The sequence below is a fragment of the Aspergillus nidulans genome, chromosome II (genome assembly GCF_000011425.1).
Source record: "Aspergillus nidulans FGSC A4 chromosome II".
Lineage (NCBI taxonomy): Eukaryota > Fungi > Ascomycota > Eurotiomycetes > Eurotiales > Aspergillaceae > Aspergillus > Aspergillus nidulans.
This window is the reverse complement of record NC_066258.1, coordinates 1,184,760-1,203,205: the sequence shown is the minus strand read 5'-3', so window position 1 is coordinate 1,203,205 and position 18,446 is coordinate 1,184,760. Positions and strand designations below refer to the sequence as shown.

At 50.3% G+C, this 18,446-nt stretch overlaps 10 protein-coding genes across 10 annotated transcripts, besides 1 other annotated feature; 5 read left to right on the top strand and 5 right to left on the bottom strand.

Annotated features, from left to right (window-relative positions):
• Positions 1-18,446: part of a sequence feature (contig 1.144 511..72448(1)) that runs on past both edges of the window.
• ANIA_11055 (protein phosphatase regulator SHP1) lies at positions 1,299-2,514 on the top strand (the record flags this gene model as incomplete). Its single annotated transcript, XM_676405.2, has 3 exons — positions 1,299-1,367; positions 1,414-1,742; positions 1,791-2,514. The coding sequence occupies 3 exons, from the start codon at positions 1,299-1,301 to the stop codon at positions 2,512-2,514; spliced, it is 1,122 nt and encodes a 373-aa protein (XP_681497.2).
• Positions 2,775-3,963, top strand: ANIA_11060 (Mrp/NBP35 family ATP-binding protein; the record flags this gene model as incomplete). Its single annotated transcript, XM_050611238.1, has 2 exons — positions 2,775-2,830; positions 2,992-3,963. Exons 1-2 carry the CDS (start codon positions 2,798-2,800, stop codon positions 3,961-3,963), a joined length of 1,005 nt encoding a protein of 334 aa, XP_050467285.1. The 5' UTR covers positions 2,775-2,797.
• ANIA_08227 (uncharacterized protein) lies at positions 4,215-5,770 on the bottom strand (the record flags this gene model as incomplete). The annotated part of the gene is made up of 2 exons (XM_676404.1): positions 4,215-5,442; positions 5,595-5,770. The coding sequence occupies 2 exons, from the start codon at positions 5,768-5,770 to the stop codon at positions 4,215-4,217; spliced, it is 1,404 nt and encodes a 467-aa protein (XP_681496.1).
• On the top strand, positions 5,944-6,953 carry ANIA_08226 (protein podB; the record flags this gene model as incomplete). Its single annotated transcript, XM_676403.2, has 3 exons — positions 5,944-6,040; positions 6,110-6,729; positions 6,845-6,953. The coding sequence occupies exons 1-3, from the start codon at positions 6,014-6,016 to the stop codon at positions 6,951-6,953; spliced, it is 756 nt and encodes a 251-aa protein (XP_681495.2). The 5' UTR covers positions 5,944-6,013.
• On the bottom strand, positions 7,089-8,129 carry ANIA_08225 (mitochondrial 54S ribosomal protein MRPL1; the record flags this gene model as incomplete). Its single annotated transcript, XM_676402.1, has 3 exons — positions 7,089-7,181; positions 7,231-7,795; positions 7,855-8,129. 3 exons carry the CDS (start codon positions 8,127-8,129, stop codon positions 7,089-7,091), a joined length of 933 nt encoding a protein of 310 aa, XP_681494.1.
• ANIA_08224 (glutamate--tRNA ligase GUS1) lies at positions 8,299-10,585 on the top strand. Its single transcript, XM_050611237.1, has 4 exons — positions 8,299-8,593; positions 8,645-8,961; positions 9,001-9,094; positions 9,153-10,585. The coding sequence occupies exons 1-4, from the start codon at positions 8,333-8,335 to the stop codon at positions 10,521-10,523; spliced, it is 2,043 nt and encodes a 680-aa protein (XP_050467284.1). The 5' UTR covers positions 8,299-8,332; the 3' UTR covers positions 10,524-10,585.
• ANIA_08223 (putative quinol monooxygenase) lies at positions 10,647-11,325 on the bottom strand (the record flags this gene model as incomplete). Its single annotated transcript, XM_676400.1, has 2 exons — positions 10,647-11,095; positions 11,160-11,325. 2 exons carry the CDS (start codon positions 11,323-11,325, stop codon positions 10,647-10,649), a joined length of 615 nt encoding a protein of 204 aa, XP_681492.1.
• ANIA_08222 (uncharacterized protein) lies at positions 12,177-13,506 on the top strand (the record flags this gene model as incomplete). Its single annotated transcript, XM_676399.1, has 2 exons — positions 12,177-12,378; positions 12,428-13,506. The coding sequence occupies 2 exons, from the start codon at positions 12,177-12,179 to the stop codon at positions 13,504-13,506; spliced, it is 1,281 nt and encodes a 426-aa protein (XP_681491.1).
• On the bottom strand, positions 14,305-16,003 carry ANIA_08221 (uncharacterized protein; the record flags this gene model as incomplete). Its single annotated transcript, XM_676398.1, has 3 exons — positions 14,305-15,053; positions 15,170-15,554; positions 15,785-16,003. The coding sequence occupies 3 exons, from the start codon at positions 16,001-16,003 to the stop codon at positions 14,305-14,307; spliced, it is 1,353 nt and encodes a 450-aa protein (XP_681490.1).
• Positions 16,927-17,814, bottom strand: ANIA_08220 (uncharacterized protein; the record flags this gene model as incomplete). The annotated part of the gene is made up of 2 exons (XM_676397.1): positions 16,927-17,022; positions 17,506-17,814. The coding sequence occupies 2 exons, from the start codon at positions 17,812-17,814 to the stop codon at positions 16,927-16,929; spliced, it is 405 nt and encodes a 134-aa protein (XP_681489.1).

Below are 18,446 nucleotides of genomic sequence, written 5' to 3'. Positions count from 1 at the left end.
CGGCCGGGCGGTCGGCGGCCGAGCGGCATCAAAGTAGGAGTATGGCCAGGGCTCTGGTCTTAGTTTTCTCTACATGCTACTGTCAAAGTCCGCATAGTGAGTTATGTGAATGCTCCAAACTAAATAATGTCCTGCCTGCTTGGGTCTATGTATGTACATGTAGCCATCACTCCAGGTGCATGCCATTGAGCAGGAAAAGAAAGAGTAGATCTGAAAAGATCAATCCATGCGTGAAACTGAATTCAATGTCTATAACTCCTCAACTTATGGCCAGGTGGTATCTCCTTCAACTCAGATCCGCAAACAAATTCCGGAGCCGTTCTATAATCCGAGCCCAGCAGCTACAGGCCGAGATCGCCGATACGTGGGAAAGATCTAAAGCAAACAGGATCAGCTTGAGCGAAGGGTAATAAGAGAAGACTAAGGCATACCTTTGTCCCAGACCACCCTAGCCTGAACGCGGCTTCATGTGCAAATAGCTCACCAAATCCCAGCATCAAGCCATTCACGAAAGGGAGAAATAGGTTAATTGCCGCACCACGCAGAACGCTCCAGAGCGTCGTCGATGGCTTGTAGAGAATTAGCGGGGAGTCTGACGAAGTTGAAGAGGTGTCATGGTTGGCTGAGTAGTTTTCTGAGTCGGAGGGAATCGTTAGACCAGACTCGTATAGCGCCGGAGTTGAGTTAGAGACGGCCTCGTTCGAAGCCATGGTATATGAGAGAATGGAGTGCCACAGCGCAGAATTTGCTATGAGGACAATCTGCGGAGATTATAGTTGAGAAGTTGTAAGGGAGGAGTATGGTCGAGATGGCGCAGAGTAACTGGCGCAGAGTAACCGACGAATGAATTATGCTGATTCGTGTTGAGCTTGAGCGAGCTCATGAGACCGCTGATGATCTCCGCGATTATGGTTTACGTAAGCAAAGACAATAGATCCCCAACTCCCCAGACAACAAAGACAGCATCTCACGACGGGGAATTCGAGTACACTGACTCGATATCGGTAGCTTGAGGTAAAAGATTCCTGGTCAATATGACTATAGATGAGATTCGATGTCCTGAGTCTGTTCCTGAAGCAGTACGGAATATATTGAGTCCGGCCAATCAGGCAACAGTGACGTACTGTCCAGGTGTTGCTTTTGCTTTGTCGAGGCTAGATTCCGAAATACCTTTCATTACCTTCATCAGCCTCCCATACTCATTACCTGTTTATCTGTCCTCTTTTTCACCGTAGAGTTCAGCACTTGAAGACCGAAGCGATATCTGCTTACGTTTGAGCGCCGGCTAGTATTATACCATGAACCCCGCCGAACACGATGAGGCCGTCTCGCAGTTCTGCGCCATGACCAGGGCGCGTCCAGATGAGGTGCGTAGCTAGTTACAAACTCGAGGTCTCACTAACAACTAGCTAGGCACAAGAGTATCTAGCAACCAACGGCTGGGACCTTGAGGCCGCAGTCACCGAATTCTTTGCGGAGCAGGACGAGACCGCGGGGTCGAGCGAGCCAACAGGCCAGCCATCCGCAAAATCCTCATCTTCTACACCTAGAGAATCTTCCTCGTCTCGTAAACAACCTCCAAAGAAGTTCGCAACGCTGGGCGACCTTGCATCTGGAGCGGCCGATAGCTCCGATGATGACGACGATGAGAACCAGGATTTCTTTGCCGGGGGCGAAAAGTCTGGGCTAGCCGTGCAGAACCCAGACGACCTCAAGAAGAAAATCATCGAGAAAGCCAGAAGGTGCGTCTTTTATCGTTGATTAATTACCCAAATACTCATTGCTTCCAGAACTCAGCTCCCGGCATCCGATGACAGCGAACCAAGACGAAACTACTTCACTGGCCCCGCCCGCACATTAGGTGGTGAGGACACACCAAGCAGAGTGATTGATACTCCGAGTGGGCCTGCTCAGCCTCAGATTCCTCGACGTGTGCGGCGGACGCTCCATTTCTGGGCGGATGGTTTTTCCGTTGACGATGGTGAACTATATCGCTCCGACGATCCTCAGAATGCCGAGATTCTGAATAGCATTCGACAGGGCCGCGCTCCGCTGTCGATTATGAACGCGCAGCATGGCCAGGATGTGGATGTTGAGATCAAACAACATGACGAAAAATATGTCAGGCCGAAGCCTAAGTACCAGCCTTTTGCGGGCAAGGGACAGCGACTGGGTAGCCCGACGCCCGGGATTCGAGCACCTGCACCCTCCGAACCAGCCCCAGCGCCTCAATCCAGCTCTGGACCTCCCAAGCCAAATGTGGATGAATCCCAGCCTGTTGTCACTTTGCAAATTCGACTCGGCGACGGAACACGTCTTACCTCCCGGTTCAATACTACTCATACAATTGGCGATGTTTATGATTTTGTGTCCGCTGCTAGTCCCCAGAGCCAGGCTCGCCCGTGGGTGCTTTTGACAACATTCCCTAGCAAAGAACTCACTGATAAGGCAGCCGTGCTGGGTGACCTGCCCGAGTTCAAGCGTGGAGGAGTGGTTGTACAGAAATGGCAATAAACCACGGCAATGGGCATATAACGAACGGCGCTCTACAGTTACAAATTTAATCTAATAGATATGAGGCTGAACACTTGATAGCTTATCAGATAGTGGCAATTTATCCGAACAATGGAAAACATGCCGTAACGTGCGGTGCACCTGTATCAGTAGTAAGTGGACGTTCCTTCGATTGATAAGCAGCTCCGCGGAATGACGCAGAAAGAGAAGTTCGAACCATGGCGGGATCGGCTTCCCCAACTTTTCGCCCTTGTCACTCCCAACAGCTACCCATATTAATAAAATGCCTCTAGAAGGGATCAAGAACATAATTCTCGTACGTACAAACCTATGACAACTCCATTGCAACAGAGGGCTTGCAAAGAGAATTTTTCCGACCCCTCTTCGCCTTATCGATAACAATCGCCGAGAACCCTCCCCCCCCATGAGCCTTTCCCTTGAACAATGAGCATACACTTACCCATGAGTTAATTGCAGATCCTCTCTGGTAAAGGGGGAGTTGGCAAGTCGTCAGTCACCCTCCAGCTCGCCCTAGCTCTCACCTTACAAGGCAAATCTGTTGGAGTCCTCGACATCGACCTAACAGGGCCCTCTATCCCACGTCTCGTCGGTCTTGAAGGCGCAAAGATCACACAATCCTCGAACGGGTGGGTTCCTGTACCAGTACATGAAGCTGAGGCCCAAACAGCTTCAGGTAACGATGCTGCGGTTGCGCTTTCAGACGATGGTGGAGATGAGAATAAGGACGTAGAACGTGCAAAGCCAAGAGGAAGCCTCCGTTGCATGTCGCTCGGCTTTCTCCTCCGCGACCGCGGTGACGCTGTTATCTGGCGCGGACCCAAGAAGACAGCAATGATCCGACAATTCCTTACAGATGTCTACTGGGGTGACACCGATTACCTGCTTGTCGACACGCCGCCAGGGACAAGCGACGAGCATATTGCGCTTGCAGAGGAACTGCTGAAATTGTCAACCACGAGCCCATCTTCTACCGGTGTCGGTGCGCTCCCCCGCCTCACAGGCGCCGTCCTCGTCACAACACCCCAAGCAATCGCGACTTCGGACGTGCGCAAGGAGGTGAATTTCTGCGTCAAGACGAATATACCTACTTTGGGTGTTATAGAAAACATGTCCGGTTACACGTGTCCGTGTTGCGGGGAGGTGAGTAATCTGTTTTCGAGTGGGGGTGGGGAGGTGATGGCGCGGGAGATGGGAGTAAGGTTTCTGGGGAAGGTTCCTGTTGATGTGCAGTTTGGCGCTTTGGTAGAGGGGAAGAGTCAGGAGGAAAGCGATGATGAGGATGAAGATCGGGAACGGAACAAAGTGGAAGAGGAGAAAGGGCAGGATTTTGTTGACGAGCGACCGCTGGTGGAGAGGTACAAGGAATGCTGGTCGTATGGGCAGTTTGAGGGTTTTGCTAAGACGCTGATAGGGGAGATTGAGGGTTGATATACATGAGTGACGGAGTTAAAAGGTGAAAGTCGGTTATTTCATAAAATGATAAGCATCGTGTCATGGAGATCTCATGAGAGGTGGAAACATTCATAGATCTCAATAAAAATATCGCTAATCAACAGTATCGCTAAAGCAAACTTGGCCGCAAGATCTGATTATATACTCATCGTGTCCTATAACAGAAACAGAAGATAGTCCCCGCCCGGGAAGGGTATTAAAATAGCAACTCGTGCACTGAACTTGTATCAAGAAGACACTGGCTCACTCTGTCGCTCAAGAGTCGCCCGCAGTCGACTTTCAGCTGACTGTTGCTCGATGCTGCAGCCGTCGCTCCATGCAGCTTGTTTCAGCCAGCGGAAGAGTGACTGCACATCGGACGACTTGCCGCAGTCTGTCCACTGGCTCGATAGGTCTGCCTGGGACAGCTGGCCGGGAAGATGGTCAGATTTCAGACGGCCATTGGCTTGGGCATCGAGAAGGATCTCCGATACTAGAGCCGGAGTGAGGATATTTTGAACTCGGTCATTGTCTCTTTCAGCTATCCCTAACAACGCCCGTCCGCCAGCTTTGGGTTTGGATGCAAACTCGCGCTTAGTAGGAAGCTGGCCGGTCGATTGATGGTCTAGATGATCGTTCGTAGGTACAGGCTGCGAGGGTGCGGTGATGGGAGGAAGAAGGGCGTCGAAGAAGGTGTAATTTGAGAATGGAGTGTGGTCCCTGCCGTCGACAGGATTGTCATCATCATAAATAACCACATTATCGCCAGAGTGTTCCTCATGAACAGAGCTGGCCTCTTCAACAGTAACAAGCCCCCCAGGCGGCGCACGAATCTCGCCTAGAGGCGCAATATGACTGCCATACTCGTTGGCGAGACTGAGCTTGCTACGACCGCAGATCTCCCCGATTGAGTCGAGCGTGCTGCGAATATTCGGCTCGATCGCACGAAGGATGCCGTCAATACTGAACTCTTCGCCAGCCGGGAGCTCGGGCTCGGGCTCGCGTCGTTGCTGATTGTTGGGGGCCCTCGAGAATAGAAATGACCGCCGTGCAGGCATCTTGGATGGATCGGAGTTATCATTAGGATCTCCCGAGTAAGATCTGACAAGAACGGGCTGCGAAGCTAAGCTCGAAGACTTGCTGCTGCTAGGATTATAGGCTGCTGCTTGGCGCGTCTTCCAGGACAAGGGCTTGGGAGCGCTGTTGCCGTGAAGATGGCGTAACGCAGATATGCGATAAGCGCAAGCAGTCTCATCTAGGGATTCATATCGACAGGGATTCGGGCTGGTGTTCGCTTGCCGCAAGAAACCAGCGGTTTCAGGGGAGGACAACGAAGAAGAAGAGGGCGCAGTGGCGTGCTGCTGCGACCTCTGCCGTGGAGACGAAGAGGATAGTGGTCGTCGCATTGCATCGAAGTGGGAGGACAACCTGCCAGATGGCGTGCGATCCATTTCCATCAGAGGAGGCGGCCAGTTGCTATCACAATACGGCCGTAGTGGTTGCGTCTGTAGCTCCAAACGAGAATGTATCCAGCTCTTGGTGACGCAGCGGGAAAAGACACGAGCGGAACACGACAACGGTCACCACGGGCTTAGCATGAAACCCCGCTTCTCAGGTAGAACGATTACTGTCGGGCCACAAACACTGAGACAGACACGTAGGGGCAGTCCAGCACATTGCATAGAGAAACACAGGCTGCACGAGCTGAGGCGGTGTCAGACAAGCTGGCGTGCATCGGATAAGCATAATCGGCCTTGTCGGGACACCTGTCGTGCTCCTGATTGAGGCGGGAAGATGCAGGCATGGGACGAGGATGAGTTGGCAGGAATATCTTACTCGGGTCTGGAGAATACTCCGCAGTCATTGCTCTGCCTTGTTTATCTACCGGTACCTAGTTGTTAGCGCAGACGATGGCCAGACCCATCCAACTCCACACCCGCACCCCTCTCAAGCATTATTCCACTACGTTTGACACTTCTCGCTCACATGCAGCGTATTGTGCCTAAGTGCCTCCGCCACATGCTCATTAATCTTGCTGACAACTTGGATGGCCGCCAAAATGAACAAGTTTCGCGTACGCACCGCTATTTGTCTATCCTTGTTGGCTTCCAGCACCAGTCAGCTGACATCAATGAATCCCTAGTTCGGTGACTCTGATGAATCGGCATCAGACGACGATACCTCCAGTCTTCCATTCCCCGAGCCCTTGTCCCGATCTTCGTTTCTTGCTCCAGACTTCGATCCAGCGACGTATCTCTCCTCCCTGACCAACCGTCACCAGAGTCTCGAGGACCTGCGCCAGGAATTACGCAATCTAGACCAATTGCTCAGCCGCGAACTATTGGATCTGGTCAATGAGAACTACCAGGACTTTCTGTCATTAGGTAGTGCGCTTGAGGGAGGAGAGGAGAAAGTTGAGCAAGTTCGCGTCGGACTTCTCGCGTTTCAACGCGATGTCCAGTCAATCAGGGATAAAGTCGAGGCGAGGCAGAGGGAAGTCGCGGGATTGTTGAACGAAAAGAAGCGGCTGAGGGCAAATGCGAACATTGGGTGTGCGCTGCTGGAATTTGCGGATCGGATTGAGGAGTTGGAAAAGAGATTAATGATAGGGGAGCAAACGCCACAGGAGAAGCCGGCGGAGCTGTCTGATACAGATTCGGATTTCCTGGAGAGTGAAGACGAGGACGAGACGGAGGATGAAGATCGCGGCGACAATGCACCTCCGCTTGTCTCGCTCAAACGGCTTGAGCGCCATCTACAGAAGTATGTTTATCTCACGAGACTCTCGTCCCGCGTTGGAGACGAACATCCGTTCCTACTCGCGCAGCAGCAGCGCATGTCGAAAATTCGCTCGGCGTTACTCTTAGATTTGAGAAAGGCACTTGAAGAAACGAAGCAAGCGCGAGAGAAGCGGGACACCAAAACGCTGGCCGTTTTGCGTCTATACAAACTCATGGGGGAGGATACGAGTGCTGTGTCCGCCCTAAAAGACTTGACTATATAGAATTGCGTTTGTTATTGCATAGCGCCGGCGTTGAGAGTATATGCTTGAACCATTCCCATTATAATACACCGTACCCTTCCTAATAAAACATGTTCTGTACAGCATGATCGAGACTAGTTTACGGACCGGTCAACAAGGCAGGATCCACAGAGTTCTCGGTCTTGAACTCTCCATTCAGACTGAAGCCAGGACCGTGGGTTGAGCTCAGCACCTGCAGTCGATCAGTAATAGCCAGACAGTGTTGATATTTCCGCACTTACAACTTCGTAGATTTCTTTTGTGATTCGGTCGTTGAGGCTAGCAGCATCCTTTTTCACTTGATCAATGGTAACACGAAGGTTGTCCCGTAGTTGCTCTGGAGAAAATCCCAGCTGGCCGATGGGGAGACGGACCACAGCGTCACGCTCCCTGTACACCGTACCTCCACGAAGCATTTCGACACGAGCAGCCACATCTTCGACAACGGTACCGGTCTTCGCACTAGGCATCAGACCCCGGGGACCGAGAATCCTTCCCAGCCCAGCCTTAGCTAACGCGGGCATACTGTCCGGATGAGCAAGGCAACGATCGAATTCAATCCTTCCGCTCTTCACGACTTCAAATACTTCATCCTCTCCCACTAGCACCGCTCCTGCTGCAAGTGCGTCCTTCGCATGTTTTGAGCCAGGCGGACAGATCACGCAAATTCGTGATTCGGTTTGGACGGAGTGAGGGAATCGGATCATGTTGCGGATGACAGGGCCGTCTCGCCGGGTTTTCAGTCGGATGTGAACTTCATATTTGGATACCGCTGGCTCCCGCCCGACTTCGAATGCTCGAAGGTACCTGGCATTGAGATGTGTTTAGAGAGTGCTGCAGCAAGGTCCGGAAGGACTAGAATATACCTCATCGCATCACAGAGTGCGAACTGCTCCACATCTTTCAGGTCCTTCTGTTTGAACTCACGAGGGCCCTTTTTACTCTTTGCAGACTTAGCAGCCTTATCTCTCTTCCTTCGCTCCGCTGCCTGCTTGTTCCTCGCAGTCGCGGCTCCCCGAGCCTGAGCCTGTTGATACCCGAAAAACAGGGGCGCCGCCATTGACCCCTGTCGAATGGAAGGCCGACATATTGACAGTAATGCCCTCGCCCCGGTGGGCATCAGCGCGCTGAATGAGGACATGGTTTCGGCCCCGTATGGATGTGTAATGCTTCCATGTCCAGCAATTGTTTTCCGCCGAAGCTTTGCGCTGGCCGGAGACGGGGCGGAAGAACGTAGCTCCGGCCGCGTCTTTTTTTTTGAGTCAAGCCATCAAAGCCCCGCCATTTATTGCTTTTAGAGTCATTCTTTTCCTGCTGGAGTCTGTTCGGGGAAATCGCTGCAATATGTCTCAATTCCAGCTGACTTTGGCTACCAAGGCCAACCAAGCTGCTTTGCTGCCCATCCTGCTCGTTGCAACTTCTGTCAACGAAGCCCGACCTGCCCCAGTTATTACCATCAATTATGAAGATGCCACAGTTCTCCCGCGGGGCGACAAGGAGATTGTCGAGTTTACCGCTGCCAACGGCACACTAGTCTACGGATCTGCTGCCTTCAAGGAGCTTCTTCTCAGCTTCCCTTATCTGAACAGCAAGGAAGAGAAGCTGGTAAGCAGTTGTCAACCTATGCTTGTACAACCATACTAATACTATTCCTAGGAAAATGAATGGCTTGCTCAGCTGGAAGATTTTGCCTCGCTCGACTTCAAAGCCATTGAACCAAAACTCCAGCAACTCAACAACCACCTTATACTGCGATCGTTTGTCGTAGGGTACGCTCTTTCTACCGCCGACATTGCTCTCTGGGGTGCCCTCCGTGGAAACCGTGTCGCCATTGGTGCCATCCGGAAGGGAACATTGATTAACCTCACTCGCTGGTTCAACTTCTTGGAGGAGCTTTGCCCATGGGCTGTTGCTGCCTTGGAGGCTCTGAATGCCTCTGCCAAGGAGAAGAGGGCCGCGAAGGCAGAAGGAAGGTGCCAGCTATGACATTGCACTCCTAAACACTGACAAAGGGGTCGTCACCCGTTTCCCTCCGGAGCCTTCTGGATACCTCCACATCGGACACGCCAAGGCCGCGCTTCTGAACGACTACTTCGCCCACGAGAAGTACAAGGGAACACTCCTGGTCCGCTTCGACGACACCAACCCTTCGAACGAGAAGCAGGAGTTTCAGGACGCTATCCTTGAGGATCTCGCCCTTATGGGCATCAAGCCTGACAAGACTAGTTACAGCAGTGACTACTTTGACGAACTCCAGCAGTACGCTGTCCAGATTATCAAGGACGGAAACGCCTACGCTGATGATACCGACAAGGAGACAATGGCTTCCCAGAGGATGAACGGCGAGCCCAGCAAGCGCCGCGATGCTACAGTTGAGGAGAATCTGGCTCGGTTCGAAGAGATGACCAAGGGCACCGAGGAGGGTGCCCGCTGGTGTATCCGTGCTAAGATGTCTGTTGACAACCCCAACAAGGCCATGCGCGACCCGGTTATCTACCGCTGCAACCCGGCCCCCCACCACCGCACTGGCACCAAGTACAAGGCTTATCCTACGTACGACTTCTGCTGCCCAATCATCGACTCTCTGGAGGGCGTTACGCACGCTCTTAGAACTATTGAGTACCGCGACCGCAACCCTCAGTACCAATGGTTCTTGGACACACTCAAGCTGCGTAATGTTCAGATCTGGGACTTTGCCCGAATGAACTTTGTCCGCACCCTACTTTCCAAGAGAAAGCTCACAAAGCTTGTCGAGCAGGGCGTTGTCGACGGCTGGTCGGACCCTCGCTTCCCCACAATCCGTGGTATCAGGCGCCGCGGAATGACCATCCCTGCTCTGCGTGAGTTTATCCTCAAGCAAGGTCCCAGCCGAAACATTGTCAACCTTGACTGGACCTCGTTCTGGGCCACCAACAAGAAGTACATTGACCCGGTCGCCCCCCGCCACACTGCTGTCCTCAAGAAGGATGCCGTGAAGGCGACTATCAAGGGAGGTCCCGATTCGCCATACACTCAGGACAAGCCTAAGCACAACAAGAATCCTGATGTGGGTACTAAGAAGGTGACCTACAGCAGCTCGATCCTCTTTGACCAGGAGGATGCCAAGAGCTTCAAGCAGGACGAGGAAATCACGCTTATGAACTGGGGTAACGCCTTCGTCCGCAAGATAGTGACAGATGCCTCTGGTGTTGTTACCGAGCTGGAGCTGGACCTGAACGAGAAGGGTGACTTCAAGAAGACCGAGAAGAAGGTTACTTGGTTGTCTACCGACCAAGACCTGGTTCCCGTTGACCTTGTCGATTTTGACTACCTTCTCAACAAGGATTCCATGCAGGAGGAGGACAGTCTCGAGGACGTCTTGAACCCCAAGACCGAGTTCCACGAGGATGCCGTCGCCGACAGCAATGTCGCTCTCCTGGCTGAAGGTGATATCATTCAGTTCGAGCGCAAGGGGTACTATCGCCTGGACAAGGTTGCCTCACCTGGCAAGCCTGCTGTCTTCTTTAACATCCCCTCCGGTAAGACTGGTAAATAGATTAACAGTTCAGTGGCTCTACGAGATAGACGAGTAAATGAATAATATGCATTCAAGCAGTGCAAGATCACGTCACCTACAATTCTGTATATCTCTAAACATCTTTGTTCCGTGTAAATCCACCTACTGGAACTTGACATCATGTACCTCATAACCCCCGACCTTACTAGCAACAACCGAAAAACCATCCTTAACCTTATCCCTCTTGGCCGCATCCAATCGTGCCTGCAACGAAGTCCACGAGGTAGCCACATAATGCCCCTTCCCCTTCGCCTCCCCTTCACTAACCGCGATCTCTTCCACTACATCACCTCTAACATACCCGAGGCAACCCTCTGACTCTTTCTCAACACTCAATAATTCCTCAACAGTCTCCTCAAAGCCCTCGCCGATAGCATAAAAAGTTGTCAGTTCAGCAACAGGACCATCAACAATTCTATTGATAGAATTTTCGTCAAAATGCACGTGAATAATCGATGGCGGCCCCGTGACCAGTCCCTCCAGTAAGCCGAGAAGGTCGGGGTAGTGCGGGCTGTCGATGAACTTCTGATGGAAGGATATGTCATCCCAGTCTGCGTAACTCTTACTATATGTTTTATTGCACTGGGTTGTGGGAGGATCAAGGAGGGAACGCACTGATCATCATCTGGACTTTGGTTTGATCTTCTTCCCATCGGCCCCATTTTAGACGGCGGAATCCTTCCTGTTTGGAAATTACGGCGACTGTCTTCGGTATGACCGAGTCAACGTCCGTTTCCTGAGTAAATGGAATATTGACGATTTCAGTGACGATTCGAGACATGACACAAATGGATTATCTGCTTCTGTTACTGCGTGATGTTTGGTGTTGAAGAATGATAAGTTGGTTATTATGCGGGGTATTTGCAAAGGGCATTGCGGCGGTGGAGTGGGCTGCCCACTTTTTCCCACAAGATACCTAGACATCCAATTGAGCTGATCAGAAAATCTTCAAGCAAAGTCGTCATCTGCTTTTAAAAGATGCCCGGAGTATCTGACGGTTTGGCGCTGACTCTCCCTGGGGTCTCCTCGTTGAAGTGAGGAAGCGTGTGCTAAAGGGTCCTTGTTAGGGCTAGTACAGTGTAGATATATATTCCCAACTGCACCTGAAGGTTAGCTTGAAACCAAGCAGATTTCTGAAGTCTCGCTTCTAGTGAGTCCTGATAACCATCTGCGGTCCTCTAGTGCTGAAGATGGTTGCTTACAAGGGTACCAATGGCTGTTCTGATACTACTACGCATAACATACATATATACTGTGAAAACCTGCAGGATCTTACTAAAAACAGGTAGTGTGGCTTGGCCTTCGCTCAATATACCAAACATTAATAATCTTAATAACGCAATTCTTAGAGTTTCAGCAACATTATAGCCTATACTGCATACTCTCGTGCTCTATAATAGGCTTGCTGAGCATGAGTCAAAGAGTTCCGACTCCCGACCGGATAGCTCCTAAACTGGACTATAGCAGTTCTTCTGCAAAAGGCCAAGCTCATGTCACTGTGCTCTATTTGGCTTGGCGGCTCCTCTTTTCTTCATGGGTGAGTCAGGTTGCCTAGATTAATAGCAGGACGGCCTTCAAGGCTGTTTTCTCTGCGTCTCTTTCTTCCAATCTGCTGAGGCTATCTTTCCCATCATGGACCTTGTCCTTACTCAGAGGCCGGGTATCCGCAACCACTCACTTTCTTTGGATATTCAAGTTACACCACCAGGAAATCAGAATCAATCGTCTGCTTCAACGTTCGCCTCGTATGCAACGGGCGAAAATATTGAGGGAGTCATCTCGATCACGTCACAGCGCGATCTCGGTTTCGACTATCTACATATCGCGTTTGTTGGTAAGTTTTCAAAAAGAATGGAGATTTTCAGATGGCTAAGACAGAACAGGAGAGGAAAGTACAACCATCCCCAGTTGCACTCCCGACAAGGCACAGCATCGGTTTCTAAAGCTTGTTCAATATATTGACGACTCGAGTCTTCCGAGTCCCAAGGTCTTTAAAGCTGGGCGTAAATATGAGTTCTCGTTCAGTTTCGAAGTCCCAGACTATCTTCCTTCATCTTCCTGCCGCCATTCCGCCAACCCCCTAGTCAAGGCGGCTCATCTCCACCCGCCTCCAAGCTGCGGCGATGCCAGTATAGCTGGGTTTGGCGGTAAACTGCGGGATGACTTTGCGCCGGCAGCATGCAAGGTCATATACTCCATCAATGCCAAGCTTGAGCGACTTGATCCGACTTTTGGAGCCCTGCAGATGATAGAAGAAAAGCGGCTCAAAGTGCGAATCAAGCCGGCTGTTGGCGATGTGCCTCTCCCGGATTTACTGCCCATGGACGGTCTCAGCAATGAGTACAGTCTAAATCATGAACAGGCCATCCATTGCGGTAGTTCCAAATCCAAGTCCCCGGTGATCGGCCGCCTAGCCATTACATTAGAACAGCCCGACTGCTTTTACCATCCTTTACGAGACCCAATCAGCTTGATCAGCAAAGCAGTACGGCTGTTCCTCGTATACTCGCCTTCGAGTAGTGACTCAACTATTCCACCTCCCCAGCTCAAATCCCTCCGCGCCCACATCACGGCAACAACGATATACACCACAAAGCTAGACAGCACCGCCCACCCTGTTCCTAGAAAGAGAGACTTCTTTAACCGCCCGGTCAATTTTCGCGACGCCGAGCTCCCGCTCTCGTCGATTCCTTCTTCGCCGCAGCTACGCTGGACCAAGGACCAGACTGGCAGCTATACGGGGACACTGCTGGTACCGGTGACGCTGCCCAAGGACAAAAGTTTTATTCCAACATTTCATTCTTGCCTGATTACGAGAGTGTATAGCCTTGGTTTTCAGCTCACTGTACAGGGTGCCTCAGAGCCCTTTAGACTGAAGGCACCCATGCAGATCGCTGCGGAGAGAGATCCGGCCGTTCTGCCGTCGTACAATGCGTCGTTGGGGATTGTTGAAATGGGATGATGAAGGTACACGATTTTGTTTTCTGGTATATTTATGAGCCAGGAAGGGATCTCAAACTTCTACTAAATCCATGTCATCTTGAAACTGTTCTTCTGATGTAGACGCTCTTCATCCAAGGTTTGCTATGAATTGCCCAAGCCACCTTCCAGCAAGCACGTTCTATTAAGGCAAGCCTTAAGCTAGTATTTTCTAAGTAGAATTATATAACTACAATAGTTATCTTGAAGTTAAATAAAACTTTCTAATAATAGGTTGGTACTTGGCTTCTGGAATTTGATTGATAGGCATGTTTGTTTCAGATTTTGATAGAGATAGATGTTTATGATTTTTTAGCGCTTCTGACTTTGCATACTAGTCTTTGACGACTGTCACTGTTCAATACAATAGAGATACAAATGGCCCAGTGAACCAAATTGTTCTTGTGATGTTGTGCGATGCGAGATACAGATGCTGCTGCATGCGGGAAAGTTTGGCGAATCGGATTCGACACGCTTATAGATCCAGTATATATCAACCCAGATGGTCGAGACGGGAAGATAAATCGATGCATACCTATGTACGTATATGCATCTATCCCACCATAAACAGTCAGTATGTGTACCGCTCCAAACAACCATGATGTATGATTGTGTGATGTTCAACAATTCAAAGGCGCAGAGATATCTATGCAAATAGACCACGTAACGGCACCTGCCTGTATGTTGGTCACCAACCTGAGACAACCTGTCCTTCCACCTTTATTTCCTTGACGGCTAGTCTATTGATACTTTGCTATACCCTCGAAATTAACCAGGTCAATCAGCAACGGAGAAATGAAATAATACTGTAGATGACCGGCTCCTCGAAACTTCTCTCGACACACAAAGCAGACCAATATAAGCAGCTATCCACTGCATCTGCATAGTTTGTCCCACTCTCCATGTACACCAATTTGACAAGCCATGATGCAGACTTGAGTTTTGCCACCAGCGTATCTTGATTCTCCTCTTGCAGGGCCAACAACTGCTGCAGGGATGTCCCAAGGGGCAGTTCCACCAGAGCCAGCCCTAGTGCCAATAACTGATTGTTCCCAAATCCAGAACACATATCATCACCGCGAGGTCCTTGGTTTGTTTCCATGGCCGATACAGCCCATGAGAGGTACAGATTGTCCAATAGCACATTAGTACCATCGCCAACGGCGGCTAAATGCACATCTAAGCTGTTCCACCAGGGCTTCAACCAATTACCACAGAACTGGGTCACCCCGCATGCTAGACCAGCAGCAACATAAAGACGGTCCCGCCGACTGATTTGGGACAATACCTCGCTGAGAGGTTTCTCTGTAACAGGCTTTGGAAGCATCTTTACGGTATGCATCTTGCACTTGACAAAGTTGCCTAGCTCATTCGAAATCGAGCCCATACTTTCTCGTTGCCTGATGTGAGGTTCGGCGGCACAAAGATACGAACAAAAGTCCTGGATTAATGGAGCCGATAGAGCTTCATTGTTCAGCTTCGATGGTCGTGCTTCGCCCACAACAGGAATGTCAAACTGGACCTTGGCTTCTTTTGGCGATAAAATTTGGAGTCGTCACGCAAAGAGCTACTGGCAACTGTTATGCTCTCTTTTACTTGCCAAGGCTCAAACACCACTTCAGCTCAAGTCCTTAGGCAGGTTGAACCTGCGCTATCCGTGTTGGAAAAGGCAATTCGGAACTGGGAGTTGTCATCCACCTTGCAGTGGAAGTATTCATCAGTGCTCTGCAAGGGGTTTGTTTGCAGCTGGAGGTGGACGCAATGCTGCTCCTTGCACCGACAGCGCCAGCAGTTTCCTCTAATGATTGCCATAAACAGCCCCTCTGCATGCTTGAGGGCTTTTCGATAGCGCTTCAGAAGGTAGCTCCAGGGCCGTCGGCTCTTCCTGGTATCTTCCCGATGAGCAGATTGGTCGATAAGCGTCTGGAGGATTGTATTGGTTTCACCGATCTTGTAAAGGAGGTCATTGTAAACCGCTCTGCTGACGAGTTTCAGCGATTTCCGTATGTTCAAAGTCTGAGTAGGTTGTATCTGTTGATGAGTATCGCGCGTTAGAGTCCAACCAGCCAGTATATGGAGTTCCCACCTTCATATCTGTTAACCAATCCCCAGCTTATGCGACAGGTGTCCGATCATCCCTGAGAGACAGGTCATATTGCCCATAAAAACCTCATAATTCCGATCAGTTAACAGCGCAGCCGCTTCTCCAAGACTGGGCCTTTCCATCTATCACCCCGTGGGTTATGGATAAGCTCTGAGACCTGATCCACGTCATCCACCACACCCTCCAAGGCTTGCTTCAATGTGTTCAGCAGAATGGTCTGCTGAGTGCTGAGGCCGACTGAACAGCCTTTCAGCTCCCGTCGGTAGCTTCTGAAGGCCGTGTTTTTCTCTATACCGCGGACGTAGCCATTGATCTGGTCAATTAGCAGCGGCAAAATCGAGAGGGTTAGCCCGGCAACCTCGATACCGGACGCCATGGCTGGACCTCGTTGTTTGATTCAAGCCTTTGGAGAAGCCTTGAATTATCTCAGCTGGACGAGGCTACTGCCCCGCACCAAAGCCGCATGAACGAATGCCCAAGTTCTGCATCCTTGCAAGTGACCGCACCTCAATACTTCCTGACGCCAGAGGGTTTGAAGTGTCAATCAGTCTCGCACGATGGCAGCAATCGCAGGCTTGCTGGAGCGCTGATTTTCCCAAATTACTGTAATAATCAACTCAGACGCACCTTTGGATCACGAAAAGGAGGTCCCACCGCAAGAATGGAGGGATGAACCGGGCCGACTGCGTGTAGGGGCGGTAAATATCGGTGCTCATCGAACCCAACAGTCCTCATTAGATTACCGTTTGAGGGATGCTTTGCATATCAGGATTCAGATCGTGCGGCTCCTTAATCATATCCAAGAACCGCTCACCGATCTCGAGGACACCCTTGATGAGAATAGCTACGACGAATCTTAGGACGACAAGCCCGAAGGCATGAGCGACCTGTCAGGACACGAGTCTGCCACAGCTTCAAGAGATCCATCAAAGCCTCGTTGGAACGATAACGCAGCTCTACCAGATGTCCATGATAATCCGCAACCCAGCACCGCATGACAGGCTGGTTGGACAAATAACTGGATTCCGAGCCCTTCCAGTCCTGGGCCAAGCAGCATACGTCCACGAAATATCCAAATGCAGATGCACTGGCTATTGATCACATCGGCTCTGCAATGGCACGACAAAGGGCTTTTTTTTTTAAGTATCGTGAAAGGCATTATGCGAAATTAAGCCTGAGCATTGATCCCGAGGATGACAGTAAATCAGCCACGTTATCAGAAACGGTTGCAACAGGTGTGTTCAGAGACACACCTCATCAATTGAGCGCATGATTTCCGATGCTGGCGCACCTGAAACTTCATATGGAAGCACTCTGCTCGAGGGCACTAGTGAAGATGCCCCCAAAATACCACCCATTCCAAAGAAAGGGGCGGAGCAGAGACCCTTTGAGTATCTATATTGCTTTTATATCATCACTTTCCGAAACAAAAGAGCATGTATGCGCCATATCTTCCGCGATCTGATGTTATACGTCTGCATCTTCCCCGGGTGTTCGACGCCCATTAAGCTCTATGAAGGCCGTTGACAATGGTACCGTCATATCCAGCATACACATACTTCAAAATTCAGTGGGAATGGTACATATGACTGCTCTATCTACAGACAGGATTCTCTTCCTAGTACCACGTTTCAGCGACACGTGGGTCAGCCTCTAGAAGAGCTTGCACTCTTTTTGCTGTCACCAATTACTCGAAGGAGGATGAAACTACAGTGCTAGATGAAGAGGATAAATATAAGCAGTGCGGAGATTGAAGAGGAGACCAGCGAGAAGGGGCGATCGGCCTCTCCAGTGCCTTGCGCACGCGAGGTTCCATTCCTTCGGCGCAGGCCGCCACGTCCGCCGATCCAACCAAACATGCATATATCTACCTATAACCTTGACCTGTTCATCATGGTCCTTAAACACTCCGGCCTCATAGACAAGGCTTGAATTTCCTAAGCTGACGACGCAGAGCCCCAGCTCCAGCACATCCGGAAACCCGACTGAGGCGAAGTATCGCATATGAGTTAACCATAAGGGCGACCTGCTTGCAGGGACCTTCACCGGAAGCGGATGCCGCAGCGGACCGCTCATGACCTCGTTGTGGGGAAACGGATCCATGCCGTACTCATTGAAGAGCCAGGTGTTGATACAGTATGGAGTCGAAGAGTTGCGCGTAGACCGTGTTGTTGAGTGCGCGTACATGTCGTTGTCGAGCCTGTTGGATTAGACATCCTCTCTAAGGCATTGATACTGATTAGGGGCCCCTTGCCCTCACATTTCCCTAAAATGGCAGTTGCAGAAGCAGAAACAGATCACTCAGCACCACTGCTGTAAGAAATACACTGGGAGCCAATTACCAAGCTCAAGATCTATAGGTCAATCAAGTCTGCAGAAGGAACCACTACTTCCAGCAAGATGGGATCCCGACCCTGGTATAAAAAAGGCTGTAGACATACCTCAGATATTAATCCCCTATAATTTTAACAAGGCTGTAGAGTTAGGGTTTTACCCCAGCTAGTAGAAAAAAGTAAATATTATTATATTATATAAATCTAGAAACACTGACTACATAATGCCTGGAGTATCAAATAAATGGTAGTGTTATATAATATTATATAGTATTTATTGTATGATCCAGGTATATATGGTAAGCTTCATGGCTGGCTTATGCCATGTAATATCAACAGCCTATTCTCTAACCCCTGATCTAGTCCTCCATGTATCGTATAGAGATGAAGATATCTATTAACATCAAGATAGAGAGTCAATTATCATATGGTGTCCGATCTTAATAGGCTACATTCATGTAGTTGATACAACTTCCCTCTGCTCTT

Bases quoted from the DNA above. Each gene is read 5' to 3' on its own strand.
- ANIA_08224 (XM_050611237.1), top strand. From the start codon at position 8,333: ATGTCTCAATTCCAGCTGACTTTGGCTACCAAGGCCAACCAAGCTGCT. The intron at 8,594-8,644 runs GTAAGCAGTTGT...TACTATTCCTAG, and splicing joins ACAGCAAGGAAGAGAAGCTG to GAAAATGAATGGCTTGCTCA. The intron at 9,095-9,152 runs GTACAAGGGAAC...AACGAGAAGCAG, and splicing joins GACTACTTCGCCCACGAGAA to GAGTTTCAGGACGCTATCCT.